Genomic DNA, 21,928 nt, shown 5'->3' with positions numbered 1-21,928 from the left:
GGGCGGGGGGGGGGGCGCCCGGGCCCGGGGGGGCCCTGCCTCGGGCTGCTGCCCCCGGATCGTGTGCGGGGCCGGGAGCCGGGGTGCTGCAGCCCATGCGGGGGCTTGGGGCGGAGGTGCTGGCCGGGCCCGGGGCCAGGGAGGGGTTACACCCGCGGTCAGACAGACGGGTGCGGGGACACGGCAGTGTGCCCAGGGCGATGGGAGCAGGGCGCTGTGCCGTGGGGTGAGGGTAGGCGGTGCACTGTGTAGCCCCTGCCTCCCGCCGGGGCTGGACCAGACCTCTGGAGGTCCCTGCCAGCCCCACTCCTCCACGCCTTTGTTTCAAACCAACACAGTTAGTTTGTTTCTTTATCCACCATCCTCCTGAAGGATTGGGCTGGACCTGAAACATTTTTCTTGCTTTGCGAGCTAGAGGAACTCAGCTGAAAACGGTGATCTCAGAAGTTGTGTATTTCTTCCCCTCCTTCGCACGCCTGGTTCATGTTTTTGCTTAGGGCGCCCTGCCGGTGAGGATCCCCTGCACCCGTGTGGCTCACAGAGGCGACAGGAATGTACCGCGTGGGTTTTATTTTACCTTTTTCAGGGGTAACAAGGGGCAGGTCTCAGCAGTATTACTGGAAGCACGGTGAGATACTGGAAGTCAAAAGCTTCTAGATGCGGTATTTCTGAGATGCCGCTTCTGAGCTTTATCTGCTCCAAGCTGGTCGCGTGTATTTGCTAGTTTTATCTAACTTTTTAAAAAGACTTGTGCTTTGTTAGCTAGCTCTGCTGTTACAGCGATTCTGACGGAGCCTCTTTAGAGCAGCTTACCTTTGTTGCTTATTAAAGGTATTGAACAGTCTTAGAGTTTGACTATGGAAATAATACAGTTTACTTGCCTATTGTAAACCTTTACTTCACATTTCCATATGGGAGGTTTTGGGGGCATCTTAATGAAAGAATCTGCTTGTGGGTTGGCTCTTTTGGGGGCGGAGAGGGGGGGAGGTTGTGTTTAAATATTGTCAGAGATCAGTTTTTGCTTGGCCTTAAGATTCCCTAAAGTTTTTCAGATGAAACAAATGTATTGTTGGCAAATAAACAGTGTTTTTTTCCACAGTGGGCTTGCCAGTTCTGTTTAAAGGACAGGTGTAGGAATCGCTGTTCATCGCACAGTGGACGTGTTGCAGTAGTAACACGGTGTAGTCTTTCTTCTGTGCATGGATGATGATAGGCACACATGCTCTTACGCCTGTGTGTGTGTGGTACAATTACAGCTGTGTCTTTGTTACACCCGCGGTGTCTCTGGGGCCTTTTATTTTATCCCTAGAAGTACAAGAGAATCCAAAGCAAGTTCTTTGAGCTGATACACTGGCTTATTGGGATGTTGTCAGGCAGGCAGTATTAACAAGAGCAACTATGTACTGCAGAAAATACACACGCGTACTCGCTGGGTGGCCATGTCTCAGGACCCAGGGTTTGAAGCAAGTTCCAGACTCCCATCCCCCTGCCTGTGTGTGGGGGAGTCTTATACAATGCAGGTTCAGGTTTCTATATTTCTGCCCATTCCTCTTTAATAAGAATCTCTTGGCCAATTTTTTAAAAATTATATATTTTGTATTCCAGCTCAAATCAGTTCCAGATCCTATTGATTAAGCAGAGCTCAGTTGTTCCAAAAACCATATCGATTGAGCAGGCAGAACTCAAACTTTCTAAACACCATGTATGGCGCTACAACTGGTGAGCATCCTCCGTCCCAGGCTCAGTTCAGGAGGAAGAAGGGAAACTGAGTCATGGCCTGTGATCGTTGTTCTTTCCCTTGGGTCCCCTTATAGCATTGGGTGTGAGATCACTGGCCTGCGCATCTCAACTCCTGTGAAACTGGCCTTCACAATCCTCTTCTCTCACATGCTGATCATTGTGATTGAGGCTGAGCTGCTTCTGGGATCAGAGTACGTGGGAGGAGGGAGGTAGTGACACACTCCTGCAGAGCAAAAAGGGGTGAGCCGTGTTCAGGACTCCCTGACATCTTTACGATGGAATAACTTCAGAGTTTTCATGCGAAATGCTTCCCTTTACTAGAAATAACTTTGAGTTTCTACACACCGTAAAGAAACTAAGGAATCATTAGTTCTGAAGGAATTCAAAGGTGAAATAGCAGAACTCTTGGCGGTAATATGTAACCTATCCTTACAAACAGCCTCTGTGCCAGAGGACTAGCAGGTTTCCAACATAACACCCACCTTTAAAAAGAGTTGATCCTGGGAAGAATCTATCATAATGAATAAAATGAGGCGTATGGACAGATAAGATCTGATGGGGAAGAGTCAGCATGGTTTTTGCAAAGGGAAATCCTGCCTCACCAATCTGCTGGGGTTCTTTGGGGGGGTTAATAAGCACATGGATAGGGGGGATTGAGCTGACATATCTGGGCTTCCAAAAAGCTTTTGACAAGGTCTCTCAACAAAGGCTTTAAAAAAAAAACCAGGATTGGAGGGAAAGTGTCTGCATGGATTGGGAGCTGGTTAAAGGATAGGAAGCAAAGAGTAGGGCTGAATAGTCACCCTTCAGGATGGACAGAGGTCGAAAGTGGACTCCTGCAGGGATCTTTGGTAGGCCCACTTTTGTTCAACATTTTCATCAGTGATCTGGAAATGGGGGTGCCTGCACAGTGAAATCTCCAAGTTTGCAGATGGTACCCAATTATTCTGGGTAGTCAAATCCCCAGCTGACGGAGAGGAGCTGCAGAAAGATCTCACCAAGCCAAGCGAGTGGGCTGAAAAATGGCAGATGAACTTCAGTGTTGAGAAGTGCAAGATAATGCACATGGGGAAAAATAACCTCGGAGCTGGGTTCTGAACTAGCTGTTCTGACTCGGGAAAGAGACCTGGGAGTCACGGTAGATACTTCTGCATACTGAGCTGCTGTTTTTAGAGCAGTGAGCAAAAAATCAGAAAAATGTTGGTTATTATTAAGAAGGGAATTGAAAACAAAACTGAGAACATCATCATGCCGTTATACAATTGTATCCCTGGTGTGCCCATGTCTTGAATAATGTGTACAGGTCTGGTCTCCACATTTCAAAAAAGGATGTAGTAGAACTGGAAAAGGTAGAAAGCAGGGCAATCAAAATGATCAGGGGTCCAGCTGCCATCCCAGGAGAGTCTGAAAGGGCTAGGACCTCAGTTTGGAAAGAAGGCGGCTGAGGGGGATACGATAACGGTCTATAAAATCATGAAGGATGTGGACAAAGTAAAAAGGGAACTGTTATTCACCAAGGCCCAAAATCCTAAAATTAGGGGGCATCCACTGAAATGAGCAGGTGACAGTTTAAAAATTAACAAGAGAAAGTACTTTTTTTCTGCAGCACACAGTTAACTTGTGGAACTCGTTATTACAGGAGGTGGCAGAGACAGATGGCATAGCCAGGTTTAAACTAAACAAATTCATGGATGATAGATCTGTTAATAGCTGTTGAACAGAACAGTTGAAGATGTTTCTTCTGGCATCTCTAAACCAAAAATGCCAGGGAAGGTAATTAATAGGGGGATAGATTACTCTAGACAGATCCAGTTCAGCACTTGCCCTCTAAAGCATCCACTTCTGCCACTGTCGGAGCCTGGACTGGGCTAGATGGACCATTGGGCTGACCCAGTATGCCACTTCTTGTGTTCTTAATAAAATAGGTTTTGGACACACCTAATGATATCAGTTTGTGCTGCACGTGCCATCTGGAGGGTGTTGACGTACTGTTTCAGAGAATCCATAGTATCTTCAAACTTTGTTTGTCCTGCTCACTATGCACTTTTAACTTAATCAGGCAGCACTACAGTTCTGAATTTTAGTGAAACACTTTTTTTCACTCTTGTTTTTAGAAACACCATGGATATGACTAGCCATAGTGTTGTTCTTCTGCAGCAGTTGAACACGCAACGTGAGTTCGGATTTTTGTGCGATTGTACGGTGGCCATTGGAGATGTCTACTTCAAAGCTCACAGAGCTGTGCTCGCTGCTTTTTCAAATTATTTTAAGATGATATTCATTCACCAGACAAGGTAAGAATATGTCGGTTCACTTTCTACATGTTTAAGGCTTTTAATTGTTTCTTTCTTCCAAAGGAATTGTGCTCTGAAAAGACATCAGTACGGTGCTAGATGGTTTGCTAGGTTACATAAAACGCTGAAGGCTAAGGTTCCTAACCCAGATCATTTCCAATCCAGGATGTCATGTTAGAATGGTTTTATGACTGCACTTTGTTAATTGGAATAAGCCAAAATTCAGGGCCAACATATATCACTACTCCCCTTTTAAAGAGGTGCCCTATATGAGACTAGAGAGAAAAATGTTGAAATAGTATAGTTTTCTTAAGTGGCACGTACAGAATCTTAAAAACAAAACAGAAAACATCGTCATGCCACTATACAAATCCATGGTGCCCCCATGACTTGAACAATGTGAAGTTCTGGTCCCCATGTCTCAAAAAGGATGTAGCAGAATTAGTAAAGGTACAGGAAAGGGCAACCAGAATGATTGGGGCAGGGAGCACTTGCCATACCAGGAGAGACTGAGAAGGTTAGGACTCTCCACTTCTGAAAGGAGAAAGCTGAGGGGGAGTATTCACTTTTTGCAACATTATACTGGTGACTTAGCTCACAGTTCACCATTAACCCCCAGATCCACTTCGTCAGTCTAGCCAGACATTCCTCATTTTGCATCTGTGATTTCATTTTTCCATCCTAAGTGTAATACTTTGCATATGTTCTTACTGAATGTCATCCAATTTTATTCCAGGTCATTTTTCCAATTTCAAATCCAAGACCTGTCCTCTAAAGCGTGTGCTCTCACTTACCGTGGTGTCATCCACAAATTTCAGTGTGCACAAGTTCACCCACCAAATAAGTAGTTATGATACTGAGCAGTGCTGGATCTGGGGCAGACTATAGGGAGCCCCACTTGATATCTCCTCCCAGTTGGACATCTCCACCCAACTGATGGCCACTCTTAGAGCCTGATTTTCTAACCAGTTATGCACTTGCCTAGATCTAGAGCTTCAGCTTACCTGGAGAACACTAAAGCCAAAGTGTATTCTACCCACTGCCCTCTTCCCAGTCGTTAAGCTTGTCATGCTGTGACAGAGGGAAATCAAGTTGGTCAAGGCACGACTTGCTCTTGAGAAATCCATGTTGGTTCTTCCTTATCACCTTGTTATCATCGAGGTTCTCAGAACTGATTCTTTGTTCTGCTCCAGTATCCTTCTGGGTATTGAGTCTAGACTGCTCAGTTTGTAATTCCATGGGTCCTCCTTATTCCCTTTGAGAAAGGTGGGCACTATATTTGTCCTTTTCCAGTCTTCGGGGACTGCACCCAACCTCCATGAGTTCTCAAAAGTGGTAACCAATGGCTTTGCAATTACCGCAGCTAATTCCTTGAGTACTCTAGGACAAATCTCATCTGCCCCTGCTAACTAGAAACACCCAGTTTATTCTGAGTAATCGCTACAAGACGTATTTACTACCCTGTATCACTGCTGTAAACTGCTTGTCATCAGGTTGTGAGCCTTCTCTGTGAAGACTGAAATAAAAAAGGCACCAAAAATTTCAGCCTTCTCTGCATTATCCATTATTAGCTTCCCCTCCCCATCAGTACAGAGCCCACACTTCTCTTTGCCTTTCTCTTACTTCTACTTACTCTTACTCTTTTCATTCCATCCAGGAAGAGCACACACCAACTGCTGAAGCTTCCTTAGCCTGTCAAAGGGTTTTTGAACCCGAAAGCTTGCTTAATAACTATTCTCCAGCCATTTGGGTTGGTCTAATAAAAGATATCAAATTCACCCAAGGAACCTTGTCTTACTTCTAACACATTTATAGAATGCCCTTTTGGTACCTCTTCTGTCCCTGTGTACCCTCCTGGCTGTGTGTTTGCTCGCGCCATGGTCTTCTTGTGCTATACTCTCGTACTTTTCTTTAGTTGCCAAATAGCTGCTACTTCTTTTTTAACAAGATTTCTTCTTCTGTTTCAAGTTGTGGATGAGCCTGCTGTTCAGCTATACTGGTCTCTTGCTACGTCTTCTGTCCTTTCTTTACAGAAGGCTAGCATACTCTTTTGCACTTCTTATTGACTTGGTTAAAGTCTGCGTTCCTGAAGTCCAATGTTTTTATCTTGTTCTTCTTCCTTTCTTTAGGATGATTTCATCCTTTTGTTATTTCACTGTTGCCCACCTCGCCTTCACATTCTCAACTAATTCCTTCTTAAGTAAGCAGTAAATGGGAGAGTTTCCTTTGCCCTCCATCTGCACCAAAAAGTTGTCCCCCAAGAATTTGCTGGATTGTTGCGTGGAATACCATATTACCCTTGCACTAGATATGACAATAGTTAAAGTCTCCCAGAAACACTAGTTCCTATGATTTGGATGCTTCCATTAGTTGTTTAAAAAAAGTCTTGTCTACCTCCTCTTCCTTAGTATGGTGGTCTTGAGCATACATCCATCATGACATTGCCCTTACTGTCTTCCTCTTTTATCTGAGCCCAGGTGCTGTCAGCAGGTCTACTTCTCTCTTTGTTCCATATCTCAGAACAACTATATGTGTATATGTACATATGTATCTTTTAATGTACAATGCAATGTTGTCTCTCTTTTCTGTCTGCCTTCCTGAACAAGCAGCACTCATCCATATCAGTATTCCAGTTGTGTGGACTATCTACTAGGATGTAGTTCTTCCTGCTCCCCGCCCATACCCCTTGTATTAGTATATAAGCATCTTTATCTGACTAGCTTATTGTCTTGCTAAGATTCTCTCTACTGCCTTCTCTTCATGTATCTTTATCCAGGTCGTCGTGTTTTTTTACTTATCGGTGAGCTGTTGTCTCCGTCCCCGGTTGAAGCTAGTTTAAAATTCTCCTTACTAGGCCAGCAAACCTGGGTACAAAGAAGCTGTGCCTCTTCTTCATTCAGTGGATCTCGTCACTGCTTAGGCCTCAGCAATCCTGGAACACTGCACCTTAGTTTCCAAAATCAGCCTCCAAAGACATTAATTCGTGGGGGAAGTTAAGCAATAAGGGTGACCATGTGCAGTTTTGTGTTGCAGGCTTTCAGATAAGGGACGAAAATCATAAATTTATTTCAAATACAGTACAGCAACGAATGCCTTCTGCCTATCGCTGACATTCAGATGCTGAATCTTGGTTGGATACACATGGCTTCTACGCAGTCATGGCCTCGGGCAGCTCCTGAATTCTGATAGTTCAAGTCTTACTCAATTTGCGATTTTGCAGAACCTGCAGAATTGGGCATTATCCATGACATCGGGCATTGTCTGCAAAATCTCTGAAATAACCCCCCCCCCCCCCCTTCTAAAAATTAGCGATACCTAATTCCTAACAATGTTGGCTCCCCAGCCGGGCAGGAGGGGGGCAGTGGGAAGCTGCCAGTGTGAAGGGGAGCAGCCAATGATGGCCACCCCTGCCCTTGATTGGCTGAGTGGGTTGCCCATTGTGTGACCCTGCCCCTCTCTGCCAGTCAGTGGTGAGGGGTGGGGCCACCAGGGCCTCTCAGCCAATCATAGGCTGGGGGGGGGGGGGGGACTCTGCTGCAATAACCCTGTGAAAATAGCAGCCGGCCCTGCAGTCAGCCCAGGAAATTGGCCTCCTGCCTGACTCGATTTCTGTAGGTCCCTAGTTCTAGTGCTTCTGTCTGTCACCAATCAGGCTCCTTCGTCTTCCTTTCTGTAAAATGGTGGTGGCAATTATCTGAGGAGGCTGCTGACGGTTCATTACTTGCAATTTGTGAAGCCTTTTAATGATCTGAAGTTAGAGATTAGTACTGAGCATTATTTATGGTCAGTCCCACTTAGTGAGATTGGTGATAAGCAACTGAAACTGTCAAATGTATTACCTATTTTTGTAGAAATATTGAGGCCTGGATTTTCAGAATTGCACAGTTGGTGCCCTCATAGCGTGCAGTTGCAATCATTTATTTGAATGCACACGTACACCACTTATGAATACAAATAACCAGCTGTGTGGCTGACTAGACACTTTCACACACAATTTCTAGGGTTGTGAGCACAGGCACTACCATTTCATGCGCTTCTTTATCCAAATTAGACATGAATAGTTCTGCAGATCTTGGCTATAATGTTACATTGATTTTGAAGCTGGAAAAGACAAATAACAGGTCCTATGATTGCTTAGATGCTGGAACAGGACTAGCATTTAGAGAAATGCATGCATTTAATCATGAGTATTGTTTTAAGCAGTGACTGCATAAAGATTCAGCCTACAGATATCCAGCCAGACATATTCAGCTACTTGTTGCACATCATGTACACTGGGAAAGGGCCAAAGCAGAGCGTGAGTCACAGCCAACTGGAGGAGGGCATTCGATTTCTTCATGCAGACTACCTTTCCCGTATCGCAGTTGAAATGAATCGGGTGTCTTCCCCAGAGGCCGAGAAGTCTTCAAACCTATATGGAATTCAGATCTCGACTGCGCACAAAACAGCCAAGAAAGGTCTTGCAAGGAAAGAAAATACAACAAACACTGGAAAGAGGCCTGCTGCCCAGGGTGACCACCCACAGTTACAACTCTCCCTCGCCATTGGCCTGGATGATGGCACCCTAGAACAACAAATTACCCATCCTTCCGTTCAAGCACCTGAAGCTGTCAAACTGGTGGAGGAGTTTCCAAAAGTATTGGTGTCTATAAAGCAGGAGAAATATGACCCTGAGCTGATGGTGTCCCAGAGTCGTGTATCCCCCGCTCCAGATGTTGCAGGTCCTACATTTTCTAAAACAAACCTCAAAATGCATTTATGTCAGTACTGTGGGGAGTGTTTTGATTCGCATGGCAATCTGCGGGAACACTTGTGTATTCCCGTATCGGGGTCTCTTCCATTCAGTGTCCCAGCTTCCATCCTCGAAAGCAATGACCTTGGTGAAGTGCAGCCTATTACAGAGAACCGGGAGGCTCTTGAAAGTCGTAGGATGGGAACCTTTCTAATAAAAGAGAGCGAGCACCAGTTGAAACATCCAAACCGTAGTCACGCAGAGCCATTACAGATTAGCCAGTTGTCACTAATTTCCAAAGACAATGAGCCCGTGGAGTTAAACTGTAACTTTTCTTTTACACGAAAGAGGAAAATCAGTTGCTCGTTGTGTGGCCACAGATTTCTCCGAAAGAGCCAATTGCTGGAACACATGTACACGCACAAAAATAAGCAGTTCAAATCTAACCGATGCCAAAGGCTTGGTAACCCAGTGGGCCATAGGTTTCACCCTTGTAACGACAACAACACCACAGTAAAAACTTTCAGCCAATCTCGAGGTGCCTTAAATTCATCCCCTTCGTTGGAGTCTTATCTTGTCCAAGAAAAGATTGATACAATCTTAGTAGAATAGCTTGTTTTCTGCCTCGCTCTAAGACTGAGAAGGCTCTGACATCCTTCCGTGTCCCAGAGTTTTGTACACTCTTCCGAAGTTGTGTCTTCAGCTAACAGCCCTATCTGCATTGAAATGAAACTTGTACTTGCAGGCAAGGATCTTTGGGTAGATGTGATATCTTTTATTAGCCCAACTGTGTCATTGGAAAAAGGTTCCTTGCAAGCTTTTGGACACTTACCCTTTTTACATGTAAAGTTAAGCTTAATTCTTTCATTACTTTGAATTTTAAGCTATTCTTCAACAGTGGCCAGATAATTTAGATAATATTTTTATAAAGGTCAATACAATTGAGTTGTGCTTTACTCGCGTTAAGATTGTGGAAGTTGTTGGGTATGAGGCGTAAACAACTAACGTATTGAGCAGAAGGTAAGGCGGTGTATGTCCTGCAGATAATCTTCCAGAGCGCGGATGCTATAAAGAAATGAAATGTTCCACTTTACCCAAATTGTAGTCTCAGGCTGCCACCTGACTTCGAGCAAGTCATTGCACCTCTTTGAGGTGGGGGGTTGATTCATCAAGCACTTAAAGTGTGGTCAGCTTAAGTGCGTGCTTAACTTCAGGAACATACTCAAGTGCTTTGTTATACCATGCCTGTTTCCTTATCCCAGTTTTCCACAAATGTGCATTTAAATCAGCACTGAAGTCTTCTGGCCACTTGCTCTGGGATTGTCTCACTAGAATACAATTTAGCAGGAACAGGGAGAAACCTTTGAGCGATTTTGAGAACTATTTACTGCCAGTATATGTGGACCAAATCTCTTAAAGCCGATAGTTTTTAACTGACTTCACTCAAGTTGGCTGAAGCCCGGAAAGAAATGTGAACTCAAAACATTTTTAATTACAAATGCATCCTAAACCTCTTACTTTTTAAGGAATCAAAACATCTGTGTTCTGTTTTATTTAAATACCGCCAGTGCACAGAAGCCAAGAGCTAAATGAACAGAAAAGGATTTTTCTTGCAGGTGGTCTGGCCATAACATGGTTGAGACATCCTACTATGGCAATACAGAAATGCTTGTATTTCTGTTGCTCCTTGGTAGAGAACTACTCTCCAGGCCCTGACAGCACCTTTTGCAACACTAAAAAGCTGAGAAACTTTAAGTTTAATTGAGCACCCAACCCCAATTCTGCTGTGTTAACTAATGTATCTCAAGAGACTTGGGCCCAGCAGAGATGTTGGCAAACACAGTATTAATAGCCGTTCTAGTTTCAGTAAGTGTTAGCTGGTCAGATTCAATCCAAGGCACCCGGCTTGGTTTTTTCAGCTAACATGTTTTATAATCCTAGCGTAGAAGTGGTAGCTAACATGCTAAAGGTGTATATTTTTTTCCCATGTGCATATTTTTTTCCTTCAAGTGCTGAGTTTTAACATAGAGGCACTTGTAAAATTGAAGTGCTTATAGAGAGTGTTTAAAAATGACTAATAATGTCAAGCAGTGTGGATCCAAAATGTGACTTGCTTGGCTTTTTTTTATGACTAAGGAGAATGCCCTCTGCGTTCTTCTGACTTCCTTATCTAAACTATACAACAAAACAGTGTTTTTTAGCTTTGTCTTCTGCCGACACTGGTAGCAGACTGAACAGGATTCTCAGGGCTCTGCTTGCCTCATTTATACTGGTGTGCTGTTAAGCTGTGCCCCATACTTTTACATTTCAGTTCCATTAGCAATGTAAGGAAACACCCATTGCCTGTGGAAAAAGGAGAGAGGGGGAGATTTTCAGAGGCAGCCATGGCTGTCTGATTATCTTAGTTGGAATTAGGTATCCCGGTTCAGGTACTTAACTCCCATTGTAAGTGAAAATCTTGTCCCAAATCCAGTGCCTTATTAAGGAAGTATTTTTAAAAGTGGGCAATGTGAACAAAGCTAAGTATTTGTGACAGAAGGGCATGCAGATAGCAGTGCTGCAGGATAGGACTGGGGGTGGTGTGCGGTGTGTTCCTTACAGCGTTTTGATCTTTTTGATGTGCCAAGTGTTACTTTTTAGAAATTGGCCAGTAGGTGAGTACTTAAATAGGAGTAGTTATCACACCTGTGCGTGTGATTGGCTGTGATGTATTTATAGAGCAGCAATGACTTGATCATTTTGAATATGAAGAATTTACTTTCTGGAATTGGTAAATTAACTTTTGTGTTTGTGTAGAGGCATATGTTTGAAACCTTGTAAGCATTAATAGTCAGTATAATTCACTGAAGGTTTATTAGAGTTCCTTGGACTGACCTTTGTCCCATAAAGGTTAAATACATTTGCCTTATTGTTGTTCTGTATACTTTACAAAAAGGTTTTCCTGTATTTTTTTTAATTGAAATGTTTGAGGCACAGCTGCAATGAGAACAGGTGAAAAGACTAGACAGAAGTCTTGTCAAATCTGAATGCTGTTATCCGGAGCTGCTTCTCCAAAGTGTCTTTATTTTTTTTTCATTTTGCAAACTTTAATTTTAGAAGAAAATTACTCTGCCAGACAGTGACATCAGCAATAAGAGCAGCTCATGCCCATGTATTAACATGTTTTATACAGTATTATTGTATGAACAAGATGTTCAGCTCAATGTACATTTGACCTGCTGTGCATATGTACTTTTTCTTTTAAAGCAAAATCTGTATCCTGTACAGTTGAACCAAAAACAGTGCATTTCCTGTATCTTGTTATGAGAAATAAATTCATTCGATACAATGCACATGTAACTCAGGTGGTGGCCCAATAGTTGCCACCCCTGCCCAATATCAGGGGTGGTGTGGTGACAGTGGGGCAGGGCCAATTTCCGGCCAGCACCAATTTACTTTCCAGCTGGCTCCTGCTCCCCACAGAGCAGCCCGTGGTCCCAAGAAGGTCTAACACTTAACTGATTTAACTATTTACACTTTACTTACAAAACAAGAACAATAGGAAAGGTGATTTACAAGTGAACTTAAATGGCAAAACAACCCAGAACGCATTAGTCAACCCTTGGCTCAGGAGCCACAGGTAGGGGAACTGGCAGCTTTCAGCCACCGCTGAGGTGCTACCACAAGGAAACAAGGGGGCCACTCCCCGCAGCTCCAACAGGCTTCCCAATAAGCGGCAGACTGCAACAGGTTAAGCTCTTCTGGTCTGCAGCAATCAAATTGTATCAAACCCCAACCCCCCAAAGAGGCTGAAGGGCGACCCTCCGTGGCAACCAAAAAGGCAAGCAACAAAGTAGGCTCCTGCAGCAATCAGCATGACCCAAGCACAAAGCTCACGGATGCCATCCAATGGCAATCAGCTGCAGAATAAGGGACAGGACTGAGTCTCCCCTGGGGCAGTCAGTGGCAGAGGGTCAGCAGCACAGGCAGCTCCCAGGAGTTGTTGCTCTAAACCCCTGCTCCAGATGACTTGGTGGGCACCCCACACGCCTCACGGCTCCCCAATCCTGCTCCAAGCGCCAGCCTGCGCCCTGAGCTCCCGGGGACTCTTGTCCTGGTGCTCTGCTGCTCCTCAGGATCCCAGTGACTTGCCTGCTGCTGTCCTGCTTCCCCAGGGAAGGTGAGGGGTTTCCTCAACTCACTGGCCCAGCTCCCTGCTCTGCATAAGGATGCTGCCTACGCTTCTGGCCGCTGCCTCTTCTCTGCAGTGGAGTGGGGGGCCGACTGCCACCCCAGCCCTCCGGTGCGTCCGGCATGTCCAGCACACTGCGATGGGGCGATGGGGGTACCAGCTCTCTGCCCCAAGCCCTGGCTGCTGCTCCCTCTCTGCTGCAGGGCTGGAGGCACGGCCGACTGCTGCTGCCTTCTTCTCCCAGGGCCGTCGAGGCTCTTCAGAAGGGTCTCTCTGCTCCCTCGGCTGGGTCAGCTCACCCCAGCTCTTCTTAGGCCTCCTGCATTGTTCCCCAGAGTCACTGTCAGCAGCCCCCACGCCAGTTCAGCTGCTGCTTTTATCCCCTCTGGCAGCCCTCCCTGGCTTGCAAACCAGCCAGCCAGGGCTCAGGATGGCGGGCCCCCAGCCCCGGCCATCCCCCTTCCCTGCGAGTGAGGGGATTGAAAACCCCTTCTTTCGATCAGCTTCCCTGCTCCACCTTTGGGCTGGCTCAGACTTCACCGGCGCTGTTTCTAGCCCAGGGTAAGTATCTCAAGCCAATCTGGTGAGCCCACTATGGCAATCTGTTACACGCACTAAGTTATTTGCTAAATACACAAATAGAGCTGAAAAAGAGTTGAAAAAATGGCCTGTTTCTGATCTGAAGAAACTTCAGATTATTATCATAATATACATAAAAAGTACATCTTAGTGAAGAGCATTAATTATATTTATCTTTGGAACGTATAACCAGTTTTTTTACCGTTAGTCTCTGGATAAGTGCTGTCATTGAACTGTGTGTTGGCCATACACAGCAACTTGGTATGGGAATTAATAATTTCTTATTTATTTGCTCACTCAGATCTATCAGATTTTAACAGTAATCATATTCTTTTCAAGTCACCCAGCCTACCTTGAGATGAGCCTAAGGTCTCAGTCAAGTTTGCAGGTCAGAAGGTATCCACCCTGCAGGGACCTAGAGGACTCATTTGACAACAGAGTGTGTTTGCTCCTAGACGTAGGATCCTCCAGAAAAGATCTGGGACCCACAGTTAATGTAGAAGAAACAGCGGCTGCTGTCTTCTGTCCTGAACCCATCGTCTGGATAGAGATGATCACGTTCCAGGGGCAGGTGACCCAGCATTGAATGGACTCTCTTGGTTGTATTTAACTCTGTACTGTTCTGCATCTTGTGTGGTCAAAAACACTTTCTGTGACATTGAAGTTTGAAAATTCCCCTGCCATCTCCAAAAGAAAAACCCTCACATTTCCATTCCTGAGTCAAAGAAACTGCAGTATCAAGGGCTCTGGAGCTGTTGCAGAAACTTTAGGAACAAATGTGTGATTTTTCCTAGGTTCACAATACAGCATGGCTTGTAACAAAAAGCAAGAATGTTAAGCCAAGTTTGATATTGTAGCAGATGTTGTTCTGTAAACCCTTTTAACCACAAATCATTGCATTGCAGACCTGTCCCATTTGACATGTATGGGAGCAGACATGAGCAGGCGCAACAGTGACATTTTTTTTGCGGGAGGAGGGCTGTGATTTTTAGTTTCAAGTACTTCTCCTGCATGTTATATGGTTTGTCAATCAACTCTCACCTCATGACTGTATGCAGAGGCAAAGCTTGTGCTATGACATTTAAAACAAAACCTGTCTAGCTTGAATTTTTAGGCTAATTATGATCTCTGGGTCAGGTCCTTCGGGATGCTGAGGTTCCTCTCTTGGCTGTTGAACAGTTGAGGGCACGTGGCACCATTGGCCTCAATAAAGGTGACTTCATTTTCATTATACGCAGCACTTTAATGGTGCTGACCGTTCATTTTGGTGGCATTTCGACGTTAAATTTTTCCGTATGAAATGGAAGTATGGCATTGAGTACGTGCCCGTGTTTGAGTTCCAGATGAAAGCGCTGGGCCCAAGCCTGTTTCCTTTATAACATTGTTCTGGGTAGTCTGCCTGGCCTGCTCCTGGGAGCATTTCACAGACACACATTTCTTTTAACCACGTCTGTCTCTGCTTGGCCCCTTACCACTTTGTGTTCTTTAAAACTAATGTCACCTCAACCTCCTCCTGTATCTCCCAAGGATTTAGCGTAATGTCGTGACCACTTTACGTGTCTCGGTTCTTGATTGGCCACACGGTGGTGCTGGTGTATAACAATGAGGAGCTTCTTTTCCGTTAGCAAAACGTTTGTGTTTGGGCTTAATGCTTGACTTCGCCGGCATTCATCTGAGCCGTGAATCAGGATTCACTGCAAGTACTAAGCAGTGGAAAAGGTCTCAACTCATCCTCCCTTCACAAACTGAAGCAAAGCCTGAGGTTGTACAGATGACTTGTGCGTTGCTCTACCATGTGGCTGGCTCCGTTATGCACGTTCATCGTGCGTAAAACCAAATGCCTACAAAATTACAGCCTGATATTTTCAGCAAAGCTGGTTCAACGTTGTGATCTACATCCTGTGCTGTGGGGTAGGCACTGAAAGATATTCAGTCAACAATGTCTGCATCAGCCAAGATCTTGAGAAAAGGAAAATAATTGTCCCATCCTGCTGTAACTGAAAATGCTGGACCTGCAGCTCTGTCCCACTCCCATTCACCGCCCTGGCTGGGCAGCGCCTGCCCCTGCCCCGCTCCTTCCCTCGCTGCGGGGGCATCAGTCTGTGTCTCCCTACCACCTCCCCCCCAGATTTACTAGCAGGAGGCTGCTTTCCAAGCTGCTGGGCTGCATTCCCGCAAATCAGCTATCCGATTGGTATCGGCCAATAAGGTTGGTTAATAATTGGCCAATGGTATCGGCCAAGAAAATCTTTATTGGTGCACCCCTACTGACTTCAGTTATTTAACATCAGAGAGGTGGGTTTTCTTCTTCTACTTAACCAGTCTTTGCAAGCATATGTTTCTTGTGAAAAGCAATCGTGGGCAAGGGCAGATCCAGGATCTGAAGCCAGGATTTGATTCCTGCTTCACCCAGACTTTTAAAACCAACCAGCTGAGGCATTTCTATTCAGGCAGCACTCAGGGAGTCAATTGACTTCATGACTTACTATAATCTACCTGATTCCTGCTAATCTCTCTTCACTCCACAGGTGTTAGTGACCCTGTCCTTTTTAACGGTCTTGATGTTCCATTAATTCAGCTGTCCTTTTGTCTTCAAATTTGCTGCCATATAGCCATTTCTGGTAATATCTCTCTTCTGTTTTGCAGCCCTTCAGACTGCGTTTAGTTCTAGCTAAAAACATTAACTCAGGTGAACATTAACTTTGGTGTGGCAATGACTGCCAGTGGACGCAATGTCAAGATGCTCAAGGCTAGATTTTGCTTTACAAATCTGAATAAGAGATGCACATTTAACCATAATGACTACAGGACTAATACAACAATATCTTTTGACTACTTTTGCCTAGATTGTTGTAGTTTTTAAACTTTGTATATAATCTAACAAATTTGTGCACATTCCAATTAAGTAGTATTTATTTTTGCGTTGTTTGTACACTGAATAATAGTAAATCTTCTAGTTTAGGTGGAAAAAAATGTGTTGCGTTCTAGGTGATGATTTACCACATTATCTGCACCCTCTTTTCACAATCCTAGATCTGCCCAGCATTATGGGCATACAGTTGCCAAATAACTTTTCCATATTAAACTTCTGTGGCTTCCCTACTTTACATCCTCAATATTTTTGGCTGCTGAATATGGCCGGCCGGAAATTAATCCCTTCTCTGACTGCACATACAGTAAGCAAGCGTGGAGATAACTTCTGTCACTCCAATTAACTTACATCAATTGTTTAATCAAAAGAACAGTTTTCATGATCCTGTGACTGTGGTAGAAGACACTGTTACCACACTGTGTCTCTAGCAGAAGCAGTAAGAAACGTAGAGAAAAAGTTAATAAAGAAAGAATGAAATATGTAACAGAGGGTTATTTACACTGGTGAGTGAGTGAGAGCTTCGTTCTCTACGATATAATTTACATTATTTTAAAGACTTTTTCTTGATCAGTTAAACATCTAGAAGTACCATACAGCGGTCCCGCCTCAAGGACAGGGGTCTTCGGTTGTGAAGTTGTTTCCACTGAATGCAGTAGACATGAGAAATCTCTCCTGGGAAGAAAGGAGGCGGGGGAAGCTCACAAGTGCAAGCTTAGGTTTTTCATCTTCAGCCAATACTCTAGAGAGAGTTCAGGATGTGAAAGGTGCAGGCAGAAGACGTTCTTGAATGACTTGCATGGATTTGGAATTGATTTGTCTGATTTGACTTGGGACATGAAAAACTGTCTTTAAAAAAAAAAAAAATTCTGTGGTGAAACCATTCCCCAGAGACACGCAGTGCCAGCTGGTTTGAAAATACGTTTATAAAGCCATGGTTTGAATCAGTGTCTTTAAAAGTCTAACCCAGACTGACATAGGCGCTGTGTAGGGGGGTACAGGCAAGTACATGCTGCCTGCACCCTCCCCCCTCACCACCGATGCGGCTGGCAGCAGCTGCGGGCGGTCCCCACTCGCCGCCATGGCACCCCCCCAGTCGCGGGAGGCACCAGTTGCTCATACAAACTGGCCAGCTGCTGCTAGGGCACTTTGTCCTGCTCCATCCAGAGCTGGATGCTGTCCCTTAAGGGCCCTGCCACATATTCAAATTAAAGCTGGACAGAGACCAGCTAGAGAGCTGTTACATGTGTTCAAGCACTAACTTTGTAGCTGGTTGCCTCTTTTTATAGTTGGATGCTGTATCCAGCCATGTGTATGTTACGGTGTGATAATTACTTTGCACATGTGGCCGGTCTAAATTTGCTGCGCAATTAACCAGTTAATTGCATAATATATGTAATGTATCTACATAGCAGGGGCCTTAGGGTGTGTCTGTATCAGAGCGAGGCTGCTTCAGCTCCCTTGCACGCAGTGCCTCTGTTGTGGTGGTCTGAGCAGCCCTAACGATTTGCTACTTCTGTTACATGCGGTGAAGACTTGGCTCCAGCCTTCCTCTTGTACTATTATGGCTCATGCAGTTGAGCCAGAACGTTAAGGGAAGCGATCTGAGCCAAATATAGAGCGGCGGCAGATTATTTCCTTCCCAATCACAGACTGAGGGGAGGGGAGCAGCAAATCCAACGATGAGACCTTTTACTAGAAGAAAAGAACATGCCTGGGCCCAGATTCATGGACAGGCTTCTCAGCGATGCTTAGAATACAAGCAGATCACTTCTCTTAAATGAAATGGTTATAAGCTCATTTTCCTTGTGGGCCTGTCAAATGTCTCCCATCCTTCTCCGGCAATCCAAGCCTAAGCTGCAAGGAGCCCCCTGCCCTTCCCATCCTGCAGCCCCCACTGCTGGAGCAGATGGCATCATGCTGTGACTCACTGAAATGTCTGCAGCGGCTTCAAGTAAATTCAAAAGCCATGCTTTGGTGACTTCTGATGTGAAATGAACAGTACAATCAGCCGTGCTATTTATTTGGGTAGTAAATTAAATGCAATTTCAGATTTTAAAAACATTGTCATTCATCCTGCTCTAAAAGCGTTCTGGTTCCACGATGCTGGGCAGACCGTGCCCAAGTATCTTACAGATGCAGTCGAAGACAAGCTCTCGGCACTCGGGGAAAAGCAGGAGGGGGCTGAGATTTTCAGCAAGAGGGAGGCGATGCATCATTCCCTCTCCCTTGTGGGTAGGAAGAGTGATGATTTGAAACCTTGTAGGAGTTTGAACTCTTAATTTCCCACCCCAACTGCCAGCTGCATCACCGCATAAATATCTCAGTAGGCTCAGCAGTGATAGATAAGCACTTTGTCTAGGTGTTTCTGTTAAAATGATAAGCAGTGAGAGTTAATGTTGACATTTAAATTACTGTCATTAGATTTCAGAGTTAACGTATCTCTTAAGATCGAATCAGAAAATAGCACAAGCAACTCCCAACTTGTGCTCACGGGCACTTGGGGAGAATTTGGTATTTAGGATTCTTCTGAATCTGGCCTTAAAGAAGGACTTGGATGGAACTTCGGTCACCTTGACTTTAGGACCTTGGAGGGGGAAAGCTCTGAGCTCCTGACCGTGCTCCAATAAATACGAGGTGTGAGAGGATGAGCTCCATTGGTTCTGAATTTTTGAAGGACACGTTTGCCAGAAACAGTTCAATCCACTAGCTACAGATAGTAATTTTACATGCAAAACATGTTTTGAAACGGTGGGCTTTTTTCCCTCCGTCCTATTTAAGGCAGTTTTACTGAACTAACAAAAGCTGTTTTAAGGCATTCTTTTACATGCATTTTTACAGGAGTCTATATTTCTTCCCAATAGAGTCCAACGCATAACACAAATAAAAACGAGCCCTATAGTAACAAAAAAAAAATATCATTCACCATTTTCTAACACAAAAAATAAAAATGGAGCCACTCCCTTCAAACACTTCATTTGCCACTTTCTCCAAGGTTATTCTTGCCTTAAACATATATCAACAGAACATGGACAGAAAATGCTGTGACTAAAACTATCCATGTCAAACAGATGTCTCACATTGTGAAGTGTTGTCCACACAAGAATGCAGTGCAATGCCAGACGGTCCCTTGGCGCGCTGGTTGCTGTCTGTTGTCTGTACTTTCTGGGTCCAGGGCAAGTTTTCCGCAAGTGCAGATGGCACTGCATAGGCTGTAAGGCTTATTTGCTTCCTAGTATTAATGCTTCCTTCAGTATCTGTGTGGTCCTGCTGTTGGCTCCTGTAGCAAGGTGGCTCAGAAGCAGGCAGTGAACGTGGTGCCAGCTGAACCAGGCAGGACAAAGGTGACCTGCTCACAGAAAGCTGATTTAGGGACTGGACGGTGACTATCACAACTACGCAGCTTTGCTTCCTAGGAGTTCTCATTTGTGAGACTGCATTAAAGCCAACCATGCCTTGGATGCATCACAACACAGAGTTTCCTGAAGTCACAGCTTGTCCCCAGTCAACCCTGCCTTCCAGCAAGAGTGGTGGTAGCAGCAGGACTTCTACACCTCCCGGAGATGCAAGAACAGCGACCAGTGCTTCCTTCTCCCACCCAGGAGCAGCTGCAGGGGCTCCTCTCGTTGACCTCCTCTACTTTTCTCCAGTCACTTCAGGAGGAACAAAGAGCAAAATTTACCTCCGTAGCCAAACTACCTGCTTCAGCGTGTGGGCAGGACAGACAACACTCTGCGCCCCCTGCCACATATACAGGCTTAGTAGGATTCAATTTTTTATCGATAGACATCATCAATAAACATCGATTCCACCTGGCACTCACAGGCTGATAGAAATATTTTTGATAATCCTATTGAAAAATATTTTTCCATCAGTAAGTATCAACATTTACATAAAGGAGACTCAAAAAAGAAATCCAGATGGAGGTGCCTGCTGCAGACATGGGGGGGGGGCTATGCCGATAAGGTTGTGCTGGGAAGGGGGCATTGCAGGGGCAGGGCTGGTAGCAGCCAGGAGCCTGGTACTGCTGGCCACTTGCTCTGCCCAAGTCTTGGTGCTGCCCAGGTGCCAGCAGGGGCAGAGGCCAAACTCCTGCCAAACCTGGCCTGGCTTCTGTGGGAATTTGTCCCCTGCTCTGATCACACAGGGCTGGGCCAGGCTGGGCTCCACAGGAGTTTGACCCCTGCCCTGGCTGGGACCTAGGCAGAAGAAGTGGCCAGTGGCACTGGGCTCCCAGTTGCTACCAGCCCTGCCTCTCCAACCTCCCCTCTGAGTCCAGCCTTATCAGCATGGCCCCCAGCTCCTGCAGTGGCCCCATGTGTAAGGGGGGGTGCAGATGCAGGTGCGGGTGCTCTGAATTCCAGAGCCTCTCTATAATACTCTCTCTAATACTCGAACAACAAGCTGGTTAGGAAAAGTGAACAGAATTCAGCTAAAAAACACCCCCTACCTCCATACTGGTTGGAAGATCAACTCTGATTTCAAAGTACAATGTACCCCAGCTTCTCTTACAGACAGACTGCTCGATTGTTCATTGCACCTAACCTCACTCCTTACACTAGCCCTAGCATTGTTTCTACATTGTGCCGTAACTAGATCTGAAACACAATGGGAAAAACTGCCAAATGCTGCGCACCTGTAAAATGGTGGATCTCTGCTGACTGCGCCAATGGAGAATTCTTTTCTTATAGGAAACTTTTCAAACGTATCCTATCGTTACACACACACGATTTGTTACCCTGCGCATCTTAAATCTTGCCCAAAAAAAGCTACACTACTGTCAGAGTCAGTCTACTAGAGAACAGCAGTGCAACAGAGCACGACCTAGCATTCCTGGAAGTTTTGTGGCATTGCCTGCACCATGTTACAGGAACCGATGCCCTAGCCGATGGTAGGGGGCTTCTGGATCCATCAGTTGGATCCGCCTCCATTAATAGCTTACGTACAGTGTGCATCAGGACGGTCCAGCTTCCAATGGCTGGGGCAGCGCACTGCATGGGCAGCTCCAGGGCAAGCCTTGGGCCCCCAGGCCACATGGCTCCCATCCCTGGCACTGCACCACGCACCTGCATGAGCGCTGCGCACCTGTATAGGCACCACCCCCTCCACTGCTGCACATGGCCACCTCCACCCCCCGCTGCACCGTGCCCTTGCCCCCTGCCCACACATGATGTGCTCCCAGCCACCCAGGCGGAGGCAGGAGGAGGGAGGGGAGTTGCTACTGCTGCCAGAGCAAGAGGAGCAGCAGCAGCAACTCAGGAGGCCCTGGAGGCTGCAACTTAGGCCCTCAGCTCACATGCCAGCAGCTGGCAGCTCTGATATGCACCATTTCCCCTGGATTAGAGTTCATTCATTTGCTTATATGCGTGTATGAAAAAGCACTTACACTTTAATTTTTATAAACTCTCAGCATAAAGGACATGTGCCATGTTAAACAGCCAGATCCCAGCTGTTGGAAATCAGTGCAACTCTGACATTAAAGGACCTATCCGGATCAAAAACAGCAGCAGTGACCTGGCCCACACAGCTCATGCTTTTTGCCT

The 21,928-nt window shown here is 45.5% G+C and overlaps 1 protein-coding gene across 4 annotated transcripts; it reads left to right on the top strand.

The window, feature by feature from the left end:
- The first annotated feature begins 112 nt into the window (after window positions 1–112).
- Window positions 113–12,087, top strand: ZBTB25 (zinc finger and BTB domain containing 25). 4 transcript variants are annotated; one of them, XM_025197959.1, is made up of 3 exons: window positions 113–561; window positions 3,855–4,034; window positions 8,235–12,087. In XM_025197959.1, exons 2-3 carry the CDS (start codon window positions 3,862–3,864, stop codon window positions 9,376–9,378), a joined length of 1,317 nt encoding a protein of 438 aa, XP_025053744.1. In that variant the 5' UTR covers window positions 113–561; window positions 3,855–3,861; the 3' UTR covers window positions 9,379–12,087. The 4 variants fall into 4 exon arrangements, with proteins under 4 accessions (XP_025053744.1, XP_025053743.1, XP_025053742.1 ...); XM_025197958.1 differs by having other exon boundaries at window positions 113–628; XM_025197957.1 differs by lacking the exon at window positions 113–561 and adding an exon at window positions 1,398–1,719.
- Window positions 12,088–21,928: the final 9,841 nt, after the last annotated feature.

The sequence above is a fragment of the Alligator sinensis genome, unplaced genomic scaffold (assembly GCF_000455745.1).
Source record: "Alligator sinensis unplaced genomic scaffold, ASM45574v1 scaffold13_1, whole genome shotgun sequence".
Lineage (NCBI taxonomy): Eukaryota > Metazoa > Chordata > Crocodylia > Alligatoridae > Alligator > Alligator sinensis.
The sequence above is the reverse complement of the archived record's forward strand: the minus strand, read 5'-3'. Positions and strand labels throughout refer to the sequence as shown.

Coding starts and splice junctions, on each gene's coding strand:
- ZBTB25 (XM_025197959.1), top strand. CDS start 3,862: ATGGATATGACTAGCCATAGTGTTGTTCTTCTGCAGCAGTTGAACACG. Junction 4,035..8,234: donor ATATTCATTCACCAGACAAG/GTAAGAATATGT, acceptor TATTGTTTTAAG/CAGTGACTGCATAAAGATTC.